The sequence below is a fragment of the Cyprinodon variegatus genome, unplaced genomic scaffold, assembly GCF_000732505.1.
Source record: "Cyprinodon variegatus isolate N-32 unplaced genomic scaffold, C_variegatus-1.0 Scaffold253, whole genome shotgun sequence".
Lineage (NCBI taxonomy): Eukaryota > Metazoa > Chordata > Actinopteri > Cyprinodontiformes > Cyprinodontidae > Cyprinodon > Cyprinodon variegatus.
The window spans coordinates 177255-198433 of NW_015150706.1; the positions used below are offsets into that span (position 1 = coordinate 177255).

The 21179-nt window shown below is 37.4% G+C and overlaps 2 protein-coding genes across 2 annotated transcripts; one reads left to right on the forward strand and one right to left on the reverse strand.

Annotated features, from left to right (window-relative positions):
- Positions 1-7141: 7141 nt before the first annotated feature.
- On the reverse strand, positions 7142-11718 carry LOC107089445 (gamma-crystallin N-A-like). The gene is made up of 4 exons (XM_015382212.1): positions 11698-11718; positions 11276-11524; positions 10732-10877; positions 7142-7277 (listed from the first exon to the last, which is right to left on the reverse strand). Exons 1-4 carry the CDS (start codon positions 11716-11718, stop codon positions 7142-7144), a joined length of 552 nt encoding a protein of 183 aa, XP_015237698.1.
- Positions 11719-17372: 5654 nt separating this feature from the next.
- Positions 17373-19578, forward strand: LOC107089446 (CD59 glycoprotein-like). Its single transcript, XM_015382213.1, has 4 exons — positions 17373-17401; positions 17626-17698; positions 19028-19150; positions 19407-19578. The coding sequence occupies exons 2-4, from the start codon at positions 17650-17652 to the stop codon at positions 19523-19525; spliced, it is 291 nt and encodes a 96-aa protein (XP_015237699.1). The 5' UTR covers positions 17373-17401; positions 17626-17649; the 3' UTR covers positions 19526-19578.
- Positions 19579-21179: the final 1601 nt, after the last annotated feature.

The following is a 21179-nucleotide window of genomic DNA, read 5'->3' on the forward strand; positions in this document are numbered from 1 at the left end:
AAGGAACCCGGCACATTTTTAAGATGCATGCCAATACATCATAACCAACGAAAAGCAGTTAGAGTGGCCTGCAGTTGCCTAACGTTTTGTTTCGTTAAATGACATGCCTAAATGTCAAATGTTGTTGGGATTTTAACTATCTGTGAAATGAAGGTAATAGGAAACACCAAAAAAGAAAAGTTTAGACAGCATTAATGTTTAGCCCTTTAACATGGATACCCCTAAATAAAATCTAGAGCAACATGTATCCTAAGTTTTGAACATCAGTAAGAACACTGTCTGAAAATGGAAATAGTACAGAAGACTATACATCTGCCAAGGCATGGCAATGAATCTGAGCAATAGTTATTACATGCCAAGGGCTGCAGATATCCACAGCTCAGATTCAACATTATTTTACCCTGTTAGATGCTCTACAAATATTCAGAGCTGATGAGATTGGGTTGAACTCTATGGACTGACCATTTCTAGACCTTTCTAGTTACACTGACATCTCAAAATGTTGGGATCTTTTAGCAGTTGTGTTTAAGTCCATCCTCAAGGGTAAATGCCTTTCCACTTTATTGATCCCCAAAGGAAGATACTTAGAAATAAGTATAGTAGCAACCACCACACAATTACACAAGCAATTACACACACAATTGACAAAAAAAGAGGCCATACAAAATAAAAGATTAGTCTAAAACAAGAGGGGAGACTGGGGACAGTTGCAAGGAGTCCCTTTTTTTCCAGTCAGAAACATGCTATCTTGGTGACATTGTTACTGCACATGCTCTAACCCCTAAAATCACCAGAAGACACATTCAAGATCATCATCTAAATTTCACGTTTTTTAAGTTTGAATGGAATTTTTCTCACATGGTTTAATGTCATACTCTTTTGATGTTTATTTAAATTAATTTGAACTTTGTAGATTAAATCATTGCCTTTTTTACATCAAAGTTAAATTTTTAGCATGGGCTACAATGTGCGTACCTAGCTAGCACATGTTGTTCTGTCAGCTCTGACAGTTTGGGGAGGGTTGCAGCTGGGTAGGGTTAGGGTTAAATATCCAGGGAAGTGTTGCTGCAGTGCTGGATGTGCAAGTCCTGGTCACATAAAGACTGCACAGCTGGAAGTGATTTTTACACATGCTGAAACTGGGAATCTGACCAATGGGGGAGGTACTGGGCCGTTAGATTAATATTTAATTTTGGATGTCCCTTAAAAGGTATATCTATTTTTAGGAACATTTTAATGGATATCTAAGATGTCTGTGCTCCTAACAATCTGTTAAAGCAAACTATTTCAAAACTGGCTTTTGGGATGCCATGGATATCTTGATACTAAAGTAAAATATTAATAAAGTTTGTGTTTGTATTGGATGTTTAATAGCACAATTTTAAAAAGTTTGAACGTTTCATAGTTTCATTTTAACTTCTGATGATTGTATATGTGTACTTTTCAGAGAGACCAAAGTTGCAGTTAAGTGTTATAAACAACAAAAATGCACTGAATAACAAACTCATTGAGTCAAATAACAAAAATACATTAGTAAAATTTATTTGATTTTAAAACAATTTGGAACTGTGCTGTAATCGTCCAAGGGATGGGACAGTTTTAGACTTTTTTATGATTATTTGAAAAACTGTTCCATGTAATCATACTGTATTTAAATTGTCTTAGCAATTAGTGGACTGATATTGTAGGCTCAATGGCCTCTGAGTAATTAAGAGAAAGAAACAGAGTTAAAAATGAAGATAGATTGAAACAATTTGATTGCAACCTTGAATAGGGACATTTGCATTTTCAGTTTATTTAAAATGCCATTGGCTGTCAGGCTTGAATAATTATCTGGTATGTTTGTTCTACATTTAATTGAAGAAAATGTTCTTCCTGAAGGGAGGTACTGTGTGATGGGGTCTGTAGCTGGAGCTGTTTGGCCCAGAGTGGTTTAGTGTTTATGCATCTCCATGGCAACGTGCCATTCCTTAACATTGTTCTAACTTGAAATTCCCCATTGAACATTGTGCAGAGTTTTTGGTTTCGCGAATTTAAGATGCGTAAGTCATGAATGTGCAACTGTTTATACATTTGTTGGGATTTTCTCCTATTTATTTGAGAAATGGAGAATATTTAAATCTAAAGGTCAATATTTCTTGTTTCTTTCTATAGATTCCTTGCAGCTGATATCACAGACTCATCAAAAGTTTGCAGAAATCTAGCTGCAGCCATATTAAGTACCTGCTCCGGTCCCCTGCGTGTCAAAGAAAATATGTTGTGCCATGAGGTGTGACAATAAAAAAGGTGACCCAAATTTTTCTTTTTTCCGCTTACCAGAAGAGAATAAACATCATCAGAGATGGCTGTCAGCGATTAGAATGACTGACTGGATGCCAACTGCAAGTAGCTGTCTGTGCAGCGAACATTTCCTATAAGGTGAGTTTCAAAACAAGTCAGGAGAGCCAGCTTAGGCTGCTGTCTATTTGATTTAATGTCATATATATTTGTTTTCCCTGAAAAGTAAATGATTTGATTCCACTGATTAGATACCTTGTGAAGAAGTGCATTTCATAATAAGATCTGGAGTCTTAAAGTTTTAAATTGGATGCCTACTCCTAGCAGGGAACCTCAGCTGTCCTGAATATGTTTGGGGCCCGGACAACTTGAAACTAAGAGAAGGGTTCACCTTAAAGTAAGGCACAACTTAGATATATAGCCTGAGCTACATGAAAGGATTAGGATCAAAGCATAGTCTTGTGTTAGTATAGGCCAAAGTTCAGAACTAAATCTAATTGAGAATCTGTGACTTGAAAACTAAAGTTTATTTATGCTCTCCATTCACTTTGAGCTTAATTGATTTAGCAAAAAAAAACAAAAACAAAAAAAAACAAAGAGACTGAAACATCACTTTTAGAGAGTAAACTGGAAGAAACATAATCCCAAATACAATGAAAACATCACTGACTCAGGGGGGAAAAAAACAAATGCCACACTTTTCAGATTAGTTATTCATAAAATAAAAAAAGCTACTATGCTTTACAGATGCTATACTTATAGATGATTCATTGCGTAGAACCTCAACAAAAACTCTGACGTGTGTGACTGTAAAAATGAACTGCTGTGTTTACAATACAGAGAATTATATATTGCTTATTATATCATTAAACATATAGACATTAAACATATAGACATTAAGTTTAAAACATAAATTGGTTGGATTAAATTACATTTTTTTTTTAAGATTAAGATGCACCACCATCTTTTAATATTAGAATTAATGAGACACAGAAACTGCATGATGTAGTAACTACAGTCTGAAATCATTTCAACAACTGGTAATCTTTAGTTATAATTGCCACAGTTTTGTCTATATTCTGTCTAGAATCAGGGTTGTTGTACAGCTCCCAAGTATTTTTAATCTGAGTTGTTTGAATTTTTAGCTCCAGAATAATGCTGTTACAGCCATATGACAACTTGAAACAGTATTTAATAAGTTTCTTTATACTAAAGTTAGTTCAGCTTCCTGAATGTCAGTTTTGGTCATTCTGGCATATCTGCATTATCGGCATTTGCTACTCCTATGCATTTCAATTGGTGAGGTAGTAATAGTTTAAAATGAGGTAAATATATAGTTCTACATGAGCGCTACAAAGTAAATGTCTAAATTATGTCTGTGTTTAACCTCAGTGAAATCAACTGAATTGCAAAGTGGTACTATATGAGTAAAATACCCTTTGCCCTTATAATATAAAGAAGTCTGCATCTGTGTCTGCAGGGCAAAAAAGTTCTAATGGTCTTATGTGGGATTTGGTAGTTGAATAGTTACTCTAGGTACTGAGCACTTTTACATTTTTTTCATTTTTTTTTTATAGCTTCATAGTCAGGGAAATAATAACTAGTTGCCCATGGCTATTTGGCATCAGCAGCACATTGTAATTTCTCGGTGGCACATGGATATAGCAGTAAATCCAGCTCTTCACTTTTGGCCACATTTCTATTTTCCAGTTAATAATAATAAAACACTGTTACACTGGGGATCAGCACAGTCATTTTAAAGTATGAGACAGTCTGAGGCAGTAAACAAACCACTTTTACAACAGTTTTTGTCTAGATTGCTAAACTCCTGGATACATTCAGTTTCATTTGCCACATTTAACAAAAATAACCACAAGTTGTTGGCCTTTTTTGAGACAGTGTATTTTAAAATGGGGTCAGAGTGTTTTGGTTACACAATAAATGCTCGTGTTTGAATTTTGAGGTGAAATTGGGGTTGTAGGTTGATATGCCTTTGATGTCCCTGTGAGCTGGCAGCAGAGAGCTGAAAGGCTTTTTTTATGTAAGGGAGTTGTCACTCAGCAGATTTTTAGATGCCGGCCCACTGTGTGTTAGCCCATGCCAATGTGGCACTGAGCCGTTCATGTTAGGTCACTGTGATAAAGAGGCACAGCTGGGACTTAACAAGGGCATCCTTTCTTCAGTTTTATAAGTCTACTGTTGTTTGATGAAAAAAATAAAAACATGCACAACATTTGGGGTTTTAAAAATGACATGTTTCTTTATTAATAATATATTGGATTCCTTTTAAAAAAGTATCTACTTAGATCTTTTAGTGTCATCTTCAATAACAGGATAATTATATGGAAAGATGCCTCACTGTCCAGGGCAACATGACATGGGGAGGTATCACATGTGCTCGACATTATAAAGAGTTTGCTGACATCAGCATAGATCGGGTTTTCTATTTTTCCAGAGGAATGTGATGAACCTCTCCTGAAATTTGGTCTGGTGATACACAAAAAAAAAAACTAGTGACCAACACATTTAGTGGCCTAGACCAAGACAAGGCCCAGACCTTTAGAGGTTGAGACCAAGACTAAGACAAGGCCGAGACATTTAGAGGCCTAGACCAAGACAAGGCCAAGGCATTTAGAGGCCTAGACCAAGACAAGCCCCAGACCTTTGGAGGTCGAAACCAAGACATTTAGAGGCCTAGACCTAGACAAGGCCCAGACCTTTAGAAGTCGAGACAAAGACAATGCCAAGACATTTAGAGGCCTAGACCAAGACAAGCACCAGACCTTTAGAAGTCGAGACCAAGACAATGCCAAGATCTTTAGAAGTTGAGACCAAGACAAGGCCAAGAACATATAAGATCTTGGTCAGTACAACACACAACATACTTTACAACAACAGCATTATTTTGTCCAGTTTTTCCATTGCACCAGCACCTCAGCTCTGTCAGTAAAACAGCCCAATGGGATTATACAAGCAATACCAGTACTTGACAGCTGTTACAGTGTTTTTTTTGTTTCATAGCCAAATATACCATCTTCAAAATCATGCACTGAATTAATAACTAAAAAGTTAATCCTGTTTGTGAAGTAAGAATGTAAGTAAGGACGGACGGACAGACTTACAAATTCAATCTTTGTCAAAGTCTGCTTGTTTAAGTCATTAGGTGATATGAATAGCTGACTGATGTAGGTAGTATAAATGTATTGTTAGTCAAGCTAAAAGAAACACACTTGTTTATACTAATTAGGAATATCATTTAAAAGTTAATTTATTTCAGTAACTAAGTTAACTAAATAAACAACATTATACTAATTATTTATGCTTGTCTTCAAGAGCTGTGCTAATAAGGATTTTTCACTTAGAATTAGAATTTCACCTCAAACCAATAAGAAATAGCATTTTTATTACAGCTGTGTGTGCTTAATGAAGGGATTTTAAATGCCTGCTTAAGGGTTTTTATTATTCAGAAGAGACTTTAAACCTGACAAGCAGACCACATAGGAATCTATATTCTAATTTATGCATTATGACTGATTGGTCAAATAAGTGCGCAAGCAAGAACCCTTAAGTTTCACATCTAGTTTTAGACCCAGACTGTGCCTTTGGTCAAGCAACCTTACAAAACATTTAGATTAAGCAATTAGCAAGACTTATCATTCATAACAATGTAGAAAACAATTATGTTGGAGGTTTAATGCAAAAGCCTTTTGTGTTTATGTCAGGCTCCCTCAAAAGCCCTGAGAGTTTGTTTTATTTGTGTGTGTTTGTACTTGTTTATATCACCTATTTAAGACCGTTTTAAGTTTATTTACTAAACTTCAGATGACCAACGGGCCTTATGGGGACCAAAGACTTGATCTAATGTGATTGAGTTTTAATATTAGAGACTCAGTTTAGGGGTACGTGTGAAATAACTTTAGTACTGATCCTAGTTAGGGTTAGGGTAAATGTCAGGGTGAAGCATGAATATAATAACTAAAATGAATCTAAGTCCTAATAAGGATAGGCATACAAACTTGAGTGTGTGGATGTGGCCATGTTTTTGTTTGGTGTTTAGGATAAATGTGAGGGTTAGGTATAAATGCAGTAACTTAGGCTCTAAGTCAATGTAAAGTTTTGATAGGGATAGTAAGACAAACTTGTGTGTTTGGTTGGTGGTGTGGGCAGGGGTGGGGGTGCAGTAAAGTTGACAAATGACACTAGGTGGTAGCAGAGCTCCCCCGGGCAGGTGCACCAGCACTGTTGACCTGGGCAATATCCCTCTTTCACTTTTGATTTATACCCTGCATGTGAAGGTAATGCAGATTTCACTATAGTTGCCTGGTGACTGCTTGGTTATCTGTGTGTGTATAAAAAGGCTTAATGTTTTAGTTAAGAAATTTTTCTGATTATTATACATGTTTGTTTTTTTAATCATTAGTCTGTACAACTGAAATCCATATGTCAATTAATCTGTGCTCAGCATTGTTTAGAATATCTCATATACCTCACTAATGGATCCATTAGGATGAGGAAAACCCCAGCACCTAAATGTCTTCTACTTATGGTTAATAATAGGAAGCAATTACCAGAATCATAGGCATTAAGCTATTTTCCCACGATGAAATGTTACAGCTAACTATGAGCTGCTGACAGAGTTAGCAGAGAAAAAAGAAGGAAAAAAAAGAGTAAAAAATAAAAATACAGAATTACCATTTTATTTCAGCCTCTGAATAGCCTATAACAAAAATACAACAACAGCATTAAACATTTGCACATGTTTTATTATTCTACAGCTCCAGAGCGTCAGTCGCATAACACCTGACAGTGTGGATTGTTTACTCCCTCAGCAGTGGATAGTGTTGCCTCTGGTGTGGAGGCAGCTTTAGAAGTAGTTTGCCACCCTGCGAACAGACTGGATAGTGGGATTCTCTGCTTGCCACTCCTTGTGGCTGCATAAGCTTCCTCTCTCCACGATGTACATGCGTCCACGATAATTTGGCTCCTCATACAACACCCAGCTGTTGGGAGTTATAAGAAAAACAAATGCACACATTTAAATTCTGCAGTAAAAATAAGGATTATATTAATTTCATATTGCTACATATAATTTCATATTTCTAGGTGTACAATTTAAGAGTTAATATTTTATTTTATATATTTAGAACTTATGATGGCAGAAGGGAAAAAAATCTTTATTCGAATTTAAGTATTTGTCAGCAATATTTACATTTGAACAAAAAGTGGAATATACATGACTCTACAGAGGGAAATAAATAGCACTCTCCCTCTCTTTTTTCGGCATATTTGTCTAGAAAATATTTCTCAATTCGTCTTTTGGAGACTCCAAAGCACTGTACTATTCCAAATACTTCATGCTGTTGTAGGGCATTCTAATTGCCCTGATTCATTGATAACAGATGCTTCTGTCAACTCAGTCCTGGCTAGGATAAAAGAGCTGACTAAGGAGCTGCGGCTTCACATTCTCGCTGTTTAAATCAAGAAAGGGCTATTAATGTAGAGCATTATTGTTTCTTTGAATTCCAGTAGGATACAGTCCAAAGCATTATAATAAAAAAAATGAATAAAGAAATCTTAGAAGATGTGTTTGGTAGCCAAAAGTGTGTGCTGTGCTGGGCAGGATGATAATGACTGTGGTAAAAAGGGATTTAAGGAGGACCACCAAGGCCATCCTGGTGAATCTGGGTTTGTTTGTGACAATTTCTAAAACCGCAAGGCCCACACGTACTGCACACTACTTGATTTCATGTCACTGATGACTGGTCTGATTTCTCATTTCATTCACCTGCCTAGCTCTGCCCAGTTCTCATTATGGCTCAGCTGATCCACCTGCTTTGGCATCTATTTAACCAGCCTTGAACCAGTCATTAGTGCCAGATTGTACAAGCTTTTGGTGAGAGTTCTCTAGGATACCTGGGTGTCTCTGATTGCCTTATCCTGACCCGTTCTGCTTCCGGACTTCTTACCCTGCCTGTTCCAGTTCTGATTTGTTTGACTGAACAGTCTTCGGACTGCTGCTATATTTTGCCTGTCTGTTAACCAAACCTGGAATTGTTCCCCGACTCCGTTATGGATTCCCCTTTGGCACCTCTTCGGACCTCTGATCTCCTGGTTCTGAATACTAATTAAGTCTTCAACACCGGCTTTGGTACCACCCTCTGGATTATCCTGCCTTCCTTCATTTGCTCAGTTCTGATCTTCTGCCTGTCATCTGACCATCTGATCCACTTTTTCAGTTAAGGTACTGTCTAAATCATCTGGTAAGATGAAACAAAATATTGTTCTTTAGGCATAATGACTTGTCCTTTATTTGGTATAAAAGATGAGAAGCCTTCAACTCTGACAACTGCACCCCCATTATCACACATGAGGCTAAACATGGAGGTGGAAACGTGATGTTGTTTTTCTATACAGTGAGCAGGGGAACCTAACCGAAGTAAATGGCATAATTTTAAAGGAGGAAAACATCATTGTTCTCAAAGAGAAAACAAAAACAAAAACTCATGCAGTCTGCAGAGAAACTTAGTCTTGGACACCAGTGGACATATACAGCGACCCAATACACACAGCAAATGTTGTAAAGCACAGGCGTAACTTTCTGAAGGACTGGTAAGGACAGTCCCCACCGATAATCTCCGCTTTTCCCCCTTTCCGCTCATTTACTTTAGCCAAAGGTAACAGAGGTTGGGTGCAGCCAACTGTATTCAGAGCGTTTTGCTGCTCTCGTGTCCTGCCTCTCCGTGTAATATTATCGGATCTGTCGCTTTGAGACATCTTTGCGGTTGCATTTTACTGCGTACAGAGTCGCTACATTGTTGAAGGAGAGACCCACAGCAGCACTCAGTGAATATTAACCAGCAGCTACCTTGATGTTTAAGTAAAAGTTAGGAGACGGGTAAGTTCAAATAGTTAAAAATTCCACCGAAAAATCTGTTTGTTAGACTTATGCAGCTTTTTTGGCTAAAAATGGCAACGGATTGTAAGTTTTAGAAAGTTGGTCTTATAACGCAGAAGCTTGAGAAAACATAGTTTGTTCTTCTTTACTAGTTAAAAAAAATCTTTTTTTCTTAAAGGACCATGACTCCCTGTTACAGGCTGAAATTAATTAATCAGACTGCAGAGCTTCTACATATCTTAAAATTTTGTTTCTGGCATGATCATATTATTAAATAGGTTCATAAACCTTTTTAAACAGAGCACAGAGAGAAGTAGGGAGAGCTGCAGATTTAAAGGTGAAACAGATTTACTGGGACATGAAACATGCATTAAAATATATCTCCAAGTTTAACACAAAGTTTACAAGAAAAAAATATGCTATGCTATGTTTAAAATGCAGCATATCCCATTTTTTTCTGGATGGAATTATAATTGTACTTCTAGGGATGCATGATATATCAATGTTTTTGGGCCCTATATTCATAATGCACTAAAAGGCATCTCTCTAACATATATAAATATAAATATCAGTGTATTGTGGTCTTGTGTTCTCAAAAATAGGAAAGCATTCAATAAATATATGTTTGAGCTCATTTTTGGAAAATTAATCCAATGAAAATGTAACTGTAGGTCCATGAGCCACCACTCGAGTGTTCCACACCAACTTTCATTGCAAAGTTACACCCTTGTTGTAAAGAAATGGTAAACAGACAAAAACACTGACACCTTGCAGTGGCTCAGCCAAAGTCCTGTCTTGAATAATTGAGAATCTGTAAAGGTAACTAAAGATCAGGGTGAGGGCAAGGAGACCCTCCAATCTGAAAGAGTTGGAATTTATTGCTAAAGATGAATGGGCAGAAATACTAGTGGAATCATGCATACAGCTGGTTAGCAATAACAGGAAGCTATTACTGTAATAACACAAAGAAGATTTTTATGAGAGTTTGGGCAAAGTTATTCATTTTGACAATCCAAGTTTTGTTTACAAGTACAGTAGGAGAGGGTTTTTTGTCCCATAGTAATGCCTCCTGCGCATGGTCTTATCTACCGGTAATAAGTGATACCTGCCTTATGTCCAATCAAGAGAACACTTGCTTATTGAATTGGAGGAACTTCAATCCCAAATTTGAAAGCGATATAAAGATCTTGTGGCCTTTAGTAGAACTGAGAGACTGTTGACATTTGGTTTATGCATTCTGCAATTGACTCTTATTTAATATCAATGCCAAAAGCAGGATTTAGATTGTTTTTGTGTAGTTATCTTTGTAAATATAAGGACAAAGGATTGAAATAATTTAAAGTAAAGAACCGAAGGATCCAAAGTATTTGGAGTGTCATGATATTGCACAATATTGGAAAGTGTTGAAATACTTGATTATGTTATAGTTTAATTATTTTTTTTTTTATAAGTTTGAAAATAAATTTGAAAATTTGCCTTAAGAGGAGTGTAAACATATAAACATACAAGAACAAAAAGCAATACACAGATTGTTGAAGTAAAAGGTTAAAAATACATACGCCCCGTCGCCATAAACTTTAATGGAGTTGACACAGTTCTTGGTCAGACCTTGTGCTTGTAGAAACGGACAGTCATCACACAATTCCACACACTGACCAGCAAAGTTGTCTCCCTCGAACAGTTCCAATCTGTAGTGTTCTCCGTGCTGGGGAGGTAAATGGCAGAAGTGGGCGCTTGCAGAGTCATATTGCAGCAAGGCTAGACTTTATCTTTCACAAATGTCAGATTTTTTTATTTTTCACAAATGCCTGTTTCATGACAGAAGCTGTATTCTATGTGCACCTATATGATGTTGAGGATGGTGTGAAAAAGTCAGTTTCTGGAGAGCTCTTGATTTCCTTTCATGAATTATGTCTTCTGTAAACTTTAAAGTGTAAAGGACAGTAAAGTGTAAAGCTCTGTTATTTTAATTATTAGTCTTTGATTTCTCTGTTAAACAACTGTTTGTTTGCTGTACTTATTCCAGTCTGACTAACCAACCTAAAATATCTCTGCCCCTAGGGTCTCCTTCAAAACACATAGACCTACAGTACTTAAACTCACCATTCTAATTGGTCGGCAGGAGCCCATGTGATCATTATGAGCATTCCAGCGCTGGAATTCAGGGTACTCTCCATGCTCCAGAATGTACTGCTGGCCCTTGAAGTCAGGATGGTCAAAGCAGACAAAGGCGCCGCTCTCCACCCTGGCTGAGTTGACTCTGTTCATGAAGCCACGGTCCTGAAAGTTGTCACATTCGCTGCAGAGCTCCAGCTTCCTGCCCGTGAAGCATTTGCCCTCATAGAGCACAATCTATTTTCACAACATTGAATAAGGAAAGTAAAAGGCATCCAAAAAATTATCAAATATTTCCGAATCACAAGCATTTGGAATTCCTTAAAATACATCTTTGTGTAAATCAACAAGGTTCATTGGAATTGCTTGGGGAAGATCTGCTTCAGTTGCATTAGGGTTGTGATACTCACCTTTCCTGAGTACTGAGACATTTTCCACTGTCAAAGTCCTTCAAAGTATTCACACAATTCAAGAGAAAAATTTGGACTCTCAGATATATATGCCTGACAGAAAGAGTGCCACTATCACGAGGCAGATGCCACAAAAGCACTACAATGGAGGGGTTTAGATGTTTTGCCAAATAGACAGTTTCCCTTACACGTGTCAATGCTGATATTGTAGTTTGCCCCCAGAGGAGAGCAAAATAATAGACTGGTTGAGATTCTGCTTTGATTGGGCTTTGGGAGAGATGTTCAACTTTGCCAGGGGTTGCTGCGTAATATTTGGGACAATTCCAAATGGGGGGCATGAAAGGAAAAACAACCATAGGAAACAGACGTGAGAGCGCAGGGATAAATCCACCAATAAACTCTCCTCTGACAAACAACAGCTGTGATGCTCCAAAGGCAGTCTCGAACTAATTATTTGGCAGCCCAAATGTCTCTCTTGAAACCAGATAGCCCACCTGTTGATTCTCAGGATCCCTCTGTGTTGATTTTTCACCTGTATTCTCTCGTTTTAGGGGGGCTGGTGTGGTTTGTGAGTCATAGTGTTAGTGGCTTGTTTGGGGCCTTCTGTCTGAGTTGCTTCTGAGGGTGCTCCGCCTGCAGGCCTCTAATCTGGAGTGGTAGGAAAACTAATCTCATGGTTCCACCGTGTCCTAGAGACTACTGGTGGGGGAAACTGTCCAGAGGGGATGTTGGGAAAACAGTTGTTCAGATGTTTGGTGGGATTGTTTTATGGCTATTTGGGATCTCTAGGTGAATGGTAAGTTGGCTTTTATGGTGGGGCCCTTTGTTTGGGTGTCGCTGATAGAATAGGGCTGGGCATTGTGTTCTTGGTAGATTGCTTGCTGAGGCTTAGTCACTTATCCACCTTGTGTCCTCTGCCTGCATTTGTGGTTTGGGGCCTGTTGTAAAGCTCTCTAACACTATATATCTATACATTTTTAATCCAGACAGCTTCTGCCGCTCATGTCTACAGTAACATCAATTTACCATTTAGGGCCTGATCCTTAGCAGGCTTGCTCACATTACGAGTGGAAACATTTTTGTACATCAAGAGTGGAACTGCAAAGAAGGCATAATTTGTGTCTGCCATTCAAGAGATACCATGTGCAAACCTTTTTTGCAAGTTTGCCTCTATTGATATGCAGATCATATTCTAATGACCAAACAATGCAAATTCATGCAAATGTAAATATTTACCAGGTGATTTTTTTCCCCCAAAAAAAATCTGCAACCAGAGGATGTTTTTTAGTACTTCTGTAAGTCAGGTACAAACTGACATGCACCTAAAAAAAGAGGCATTGATACAATGCCAGATGATGCAGAGAGATGCTGCGCACTTGTAAATATATTTGGATTGTAATAAATTACCATTAACATTAACAGAGTAATATAAACTAACAAAAAATGGAGGCTGTTACAAATTAATCCGCCAGGGCAGCAGACAATCTTTATACAATTAAACCAAGCACTGCTGTTATGCAGCAAGAAGGTCTTGGGTTACATTCACGGCCTGGGGTCTTTCTGCATGGAGTTTGCATGTTCTCCCTGAGCATTTAAAGGTTTTCTCTGGGTACTCCGGCTTCCTCCCACAGACAGAAAACATGACTGTTAGGTTAATTGGCTTCTCTAAATTCTCCTTAGGTGTGAGTGTGTGTGAATGGTTGTTTGTCCTGTTTGTCTCTGTGTTGCCCTGCAATGGACTGGAGACCTGTCCAGGGTGCACCCCGCCTCTCACACGTAGACAGCTGGAGATAGGCACCAGCACCCTTTGCTACCCCAGCAGGGATACAGCGTGATGGAAAATGGTTGGATGCTGCAAATTAGTAAATGGTAAAATTAGTAAATTAGTAATATTATCATAAGGATATCTTGACCATTGCGCCAAATTATGGATTTCATACCATTTCTTCTCCTCTTCAAGCATGTGGTGACAGTGGACATGAAACATCGCAACCTCGCTTGGGATAAGCGTGACGGAAAATGGATGGATATAAAGATATATATCAAAAAAGTGGGTGCATCATCTACTCATCACAACAGGATTTTTTCCCCCTCCCTCAAGGTAGATAAAACATAACCATTGTTACCTTCCCAGCTCTATGGCTCCTCTCCGTGGTTTGGAACCGCTGGTTAATAAAGCTAAGACCCGTCCGAACTTAGCTTGGCTAGTTGCGGCTGGTAACTAGCCGTCCGGGTTTATTGCACACAACAGTACTTTATGGCTGTGGAACCAAACTTATTCTCACCAACTGCTCTACTTCTAACTGCTGCAAGCAGGATTATTCCACACACACACACACAGAAAAAAAACATACTGCTACGTGCTGGCTACGTCACCCGCTCCCCCCCGAGGCCACCTCCTTAAAGGGGAATGCTCAGGCCGGTAACACCATGCAAAAAGCATGATTTAGTTTTTTTTTTTAATTAGTGTGTCATTTCAAGCAGCTAGTGGGAGTATAATATAGCGCGCACACAAAAGAAAGCGTTAATTACTTTGCCAATATGTGACCAGTGAATTAATTACTATGCCAATATGTGACCAGTGAATTTCTCCGCTGTGAGATCAATAAAGCCCAACTAATCTAATCTAATCTAATGCAAAAAAGATCAGTTTCCATATCTTAATATTCGTGCACCAATCTTTGTAGATCACCCGCAACACGCTCACTGGCATCTTGTGACTTAATTATTGTTTTAGTCCTCAATGCATTATGAAGCAGATGATATTGCCATAAAACAGGACAGATAGACCCAGTATTCAGAGGTGAGACAGTCAGTAGGAAAGTTCAAAAGGTTTATTAAACAAAAACAGACAGAACAGAATTGCACTGTTGTGGAACTGCGACCGCAGCGACTGCAGGTCTGGGTTGCCACCCATCAATGATTCTGTAGAGAGAAACACAGGTAAGTGACCACGATCATCTGAACAGAAGATTATAATTAAAGTGAGTCATTTACCTGGATTAACAGTACAGTCCTCTCAGGAAAGGACAGATCCGTGTTCCAGGAATCCATGAGAGCACAAAGGCAGGTTCAGAGTCCCCTGTGTCGAGCATCCAGCTCAGACAGAAACGCACCTTAAAGGACAGGATCAAGGTCCTGTGCGTCGAGCATCCAGCTCTGACAGAGACGCACCATGAAGGACAGGTTCAGAGTCCCATGCTTCGAGCATCCAACTCAGACAGAAATGCACAGAAAGGCAGAATCCAGCAGGAGTCCAACTGAGGTTTGGGTGGGAAGATCAGCCAGGGACAGACAGGGCCAGTGGGTGAGAGGGAACAGAATCAGGAAAACAAAATCACTAGGGAAACACTGAAACGCTCTCACCAACTGGTTAGGGAAAATAACTCGCCTGTGGACACTGGCTTGAGAATAAACTCTTCACAGGAACAGGTACAAGAACCTTGGAACTAAATAAAATAAACAAAACCGACTGACCGGAGAGACAGAAATCAAACAGGGAACAAACAGAAGTCAAACAATGATCTAGACAGGATAGATGGGCTATAAGGGAAACCGGCAGGTGGATGAGATCAGANCTGTCTCTCCGGTCAGTCGGTTTTGTTTATTTTATTTAGTTCCAAGGTTCTTGTACCTGTTCCTGTGAAGAGTTTATTCTCAAGCCAGTGTCCACTGGCTTGAGAATAAACTCTTCACAGGAACAGGTACAAGAACCTTGGAACTAAATAAAATAAACAAAACCGACTGACCGGAGAGACAGAAATCAAACAGGGAACAAACAGAAGTCAAACAATGATCTAGACAGGATAGATGGGCTATAAGGGAAACCGGCAGGTGGATGAGATCAGAGATGATGAGGAACTGGGCAGAACTTGGCAGATGAGTGACATAAACAATTAAGGCCAGCTAACAGAGCAGATCATGACAGCTATAGTGTCTGTGCATTAGTACACTAAAATATTTGACAGTATTTATTCCAGCACACCTAACAACCCCAGCTGGGATAAAGCTTTACAGAAAATGGGTAGATGAATGATAGTATTTGTGACTTACAGATGTCGAAATAGTAAACTCTCCTCCATATGCCAAAGGTTTCATTATGTCCCCTGATCACTGGATTCCCATTGTGACATTGTCTCTGATGAAGACTAGATACTTTTTAAAATCTTCTTTGTGACACCTTAAGTGGAAATCTTCACTAAGCTGCAACTGTTAGAATAGTGAGAAAAAAATAAACAGGAAAAATACACACACACAGCTGGATGGCATCTTAATGTCACTTGATGTTTATGATTCATACATCAAAGATAGTTGATATACTTTACACCTAGAATGTTTTAGCAGTATTAAATCATCTGTCTTTTTGCATAAAATCAATTTCACAATTTTTAATGATCTGATAATCCAAGAGAGGACACTTAAGTTTGGACAAAAGAACACAAATCATACTCATACTAGAGTACAGAGAGCACAAATCTGACTTCATTTCCTGAAAAATAGTAGAAATAGATACCAAGGTTACCACAAACAGATCTAACAATCGGACAAAGAAAGGACATCTGCTAAATCTTAATGCCTACCTGATAACCTGTCCAACACCCCCACTTTAGGAGAGTCAGGAGCAACAGAACCAATAGCAGAGTATTGGCGTAAATGGCCCAGGGTTCCAGAAAATTACATAATTTACATATTTATCACACTTTGTGTAAAGTATGCACATTTAAAAAGTATACAAGTATTTCTGCTGTGATGCCGACAATCAATACTTTCTCTATATAGCTATATTTATATCTATATATGTATCTATATATCTATCTACAACATATAATTAATTCTATCTATCTATCTATCTATCTATCTATCTATCTATCTATCTATCTATCTATCTATCTATCTATCTATCTATCTATCTATCTAATGTATAATTATATGCATAATTAATATTATCCAACTGGAATTACATTTCATTATTTTTAGAGCGTGCTCCATTATTCAGTTTATTAATTTAATTCAAACAGCAGCAACAGAAAAAAAGAAGTTTTAATTTAGCAGGTGCAACGAAAAATTGCACTAAGTATAGCTGAAGCTGCAATAATGTTATAATGACACTATAGAAAAATGAGAAACATTAGAAGCAGCTGAGAAATTGAAGTGTTACCCCAATAGAAGAAAGCAATGTTCTGTGGATTAATTAATTGTGGTCATTAGAAATGCATGCAACTAAATGACACCATAGTCAGGCGAAATTCAGGTCTACTGAAAACTATCTCATCTATTGAACTTCTACTTCATGCAGAGCCCAATGTACTCCCACTTTTAATCCTTGATTTTATCTTGCACAACTCTGGCACAGATATTTGTTTTGAAGGTAAAGGTCATCCAGCCTTACTCTCTGCAATAATGCAAAGCAAAGGCAAAGTGCTTTTGACTTACTTAGCTTAATAAAAAGGTTTTTGAGTCTGATAGGAATGAATACGTTATTATCTCTAACAACCTCATATTGAAATAGAAGTTGTCTAGTCTTCTATAATGCATATGGAAAAACCCAGTCTGACTAAGGACCTAAGCACACAAACGTAACAGAGATATTGTACTTAATGGGGCGTTACCATGACAGAAGAGAGTACGGAGAAGTATAAAAAGAGGAAAGGTCACTGAATGCACCTCAGTCGTTGACAGAAACTGTGGCAGACAAACCTGTAAGGTATGTAGATGCATTTGGTAAATTTAAGCAATATTAATCTGCTTTTTGAAAACTGACTTAGAAACCAATTTCAAATTCTGATTATTTGAAATTTGTTAAACAAAAATCAACTGGGAAAACAGCTTGGGAAAGTATTTTTCAAATGAATTCTTTTTTTTTTTTGCATTTCATTTTTTGCATTCTTGGAACATTTATTTATATTATGTTTTGTTTGTCTGGAACAGACTGCTGTCCTGAAAAAAGAAACAATGAAGTTGTTGGTTCTGACTTTAACCCTCGCCCTGCTGTTTACAGCTGGTGAGTTTGTCACTCATTCTCTACTTGACAAACACAACCTCTGCTCCTCTGAAGCAGGAAAATCCATCGGCAAAAAATCCCAACTGTAGCATACATTGCCTGGCAAAAGGATTTACAGTCCTTGAACTTTGATGCATTATTCATGTTTTTCATATATTTAAACTATAAGTTAATGATCAACAAAGGATAATGAGGGTTTGTTAGCTAGAAGGAAAAAATATACAAGCTTTTACAAAAAAAAAATATATATATATATATATCTATATATATATATAGATATATATATTTTCCTCCAACTTTATTTTCATACCCCTAAACAAACACCATACCCATATATCTTCTATAAATAAAAGTCTACATACATTTTTCTGTCATTTTTCTTCTCTGGGCAAGAAGATTTAGAGGGATGTTAGAAGACATTAGTGAGCAAAAAGCATCATGGAGACCAGGTAGTTACGGATACAGTTGTTAAGAGGCTTTAAACAGTGATAGATTATAAAACAATAAATATCCCTGCCTTTGAAAAATAAAATTATTATATCACACTGTTCAATCCACAATGTGAAAAGGGAAGATTATGGCAAAATGGTAAACCTACCAATCATGGTTGACAACCTTAATGATAATCTATTGAAATTTAGTTTTAATCAGAGAGGAAGCCAGAAGACCTAAAGTAAGTCTGGAGGTGTTCACTTTGTCAGGTGAGGTGAAGCTGTTTGCAGAACAGCAACTTGGTTGTCCTATTAGTAAATCAGAACATCCCCATTGTCACACATTGTGGTGAAAGCATTATAGTGCGGATGCTTTTCTTCAGCTCTAACAGAACTGTTCATGAGAGAACGAATGGAGAAAAATAGAAGACAAAACCAGAAAACAAAGAAATAAAACTTTTAAAGGCTGTTGCAAAAAAACTGAAACTAGGGTAGAGGTGAAGTGGTTTAAGTAAATGAACACACATGCGTTAGTCCAAAGTTCAGACCACAATCTGATTCAGAATCTGGGCAAAATATAAAATTACCTGAATATTGCTATTTACAGATGAATATATCCAAACTGACCAAGCATAAAATTTTTTACAAAAAATGGGTAACAGTGTTAGCTTCTACATTTGAAGGAATGACAGAGAATGTTAGATATTTTTATTTCAGAATCAGAATTACTTTATGTATCCCTTGCTGGAAGGAGGGTAAGAAAGTTTAGCCGGAGTTAGTTACCTCTATATTGCTGGTATAAAGTTTTTTTCTTGAGTGCTTTTTAACATAAAACATCAGTGTATAAATGGACACTTAAAAAAATGCATGAAGTCTTAAGTATTTGCTTTGTTTACAGGTTGGGCTCTGCGCTGTCATCGCTGTGTCCCAAAACAGGCCGGAGGTTCCTGCCAGCGCACAGAAGAGACCTGTAGACCAGATAAGGATGCCTGTGTTGCGGCCAAGTTCCTACGACAACCATGTGAGTTTCTTAAAAGTCTTATAACTATGAATTGTATCCACCTGAATTACAGCACCAGATAAGTTATAGAAAGAAGATGTTTCAAAATATATAAATTTTCTACATGTCTCTAAAAGGACAAAGAAGTAGGGGTGTTAAATCTGAAAAAAAAAGTTTTTCATTCATTGTTAAATATCTGAAACTGTCACATGTAACCTTTTGACTGCACAACGTTCTCTTTGCACACTAAAAATCAATATTTCTTTTCTTTCTATAGTTGGCCGATTTCAGAGGTGCATCGCCCTCAGAGACTGCAAAATGCTTCAGATGAATGCCTACATAGATATAAATTGCTGCACCGAAGATATGTGCAACACCTTTCAAAACGTAAAATAAAGAAAGGTGGCCATCTAAACATTGTGGAAAAAAACATACACTGTGACTGATAATTAAAAAATATAGAGAGAAATATTTTCCTTTATGTAATCTTTCATTCCTATGTGACAAAGCCTTATGGAGCTTCTGTTTTGTTTTTGTTTTGTCTTTCATTTTCATGCATGCTTTCTACTCTTCTGGTCAAAAAACTACACATACCGGTACATCCATTACATAATTACATTTTATAACAATTTTGAGCTTTTAATGGTTTGAACCATTTTCTTGTTTTGCCAGATTGACTGCATATATCAAAAAACTTCATTTTCAACACAACAAGCTCACAGAAGACTGGATTTATCTTAGATTTTCTCTAACGTGCACATAATGAAGATTTAGGCTTTAATTATTTACCCACTGCCACATAACATTTGTATTAATGATTAAACTTAGACATATCAATCCTAAGAAACCTGGCCTCAACTAGGTAACTGAATAAAGAGTAAATGATTCTTATTTCAACTGTTGTGTAATTGACAGATGACCGTCGATATATGATTGGCCGAATTTAGGTGTACAAGCTGATGTATAACTAACTGGCCTGCATAAAATAACAGAAAAAAACCTACAGATCTTAAGACAGGATTTTTTTTAAATAGAAATTTTCAAAATTTTGGGAAAATATGGTCTGATAAAGAGTTCTTTTATATACATGTTTTAGCCAGAATGATTTGACATTTAAATATGACTTCCCTAAGGCTTTAACCTCTCAAAATCCACCCGTTGACCGTAATAACTTAGAATGCATGAAAATTACAACGGTACAGTTTTTACCAATATAGACATGTTAGACATTGTTGGAAAGCTTAGATTTTCCACAATTCAACCACCAGGTTCATTTTATGGACATAGAGAGCACCCAAGTGCAATTAACACAGATATAACAGCATGTCAAAATGTAAACATCACAAGGCATCCACAACAACATACATTTGAAGGCATCCAGAAGCTTGTTTATAAATCCAATCTTCAGCTGTTTATATTCCATTCTTCCATAAGGGTCCACAGATTAAAAGTAATCCAATAATCCATAATCATAATAAAAATATTCCATGATGAGAAAATCGCCACATAACCAACCTTTTTTTTATCAGAAAAGTTAGCTCGTAATATTTAATGCTTAGCATCTTGCTAATAAGATTTACCTCCTCAAACCTTTTTCTGTGATGTTTGGTATGTTTCTTCACATTGTCTTCTTACCTACAAGAAAAAAGTGATCGCATCTTTGTATGACTCAATTTGAGTCAGGGATAGCCAATGAAGTCTCACAAGCGCTCCTTGCCTGTCAGCCAATGACACACCGAGTAGAGCCATATTACGCCTCATAAAGTCCTGCTGTTATTGGTTAAGACCATGTGGGCTGTTTGGCTTTGTAGCCAATGAAATAAGGTTTCAAACAAGGGTAGACATGGCTGGGTTGCATAAAGCAGAGCCATCTTACTGGCTTGCGTAAAGTGAAATTCACTGCTGAGACCGGATCAGTGTGCACAGTTGGAAGTCAATTACTAACAATGCTTCAATATGTTTTGGACGCTGAAAATAATAAAAAAAATACAGCTCAGAAAAGGCACTGGGACTTATTTTAACTTAAAAAGCAGCAGTTTCAGTCTTTCTT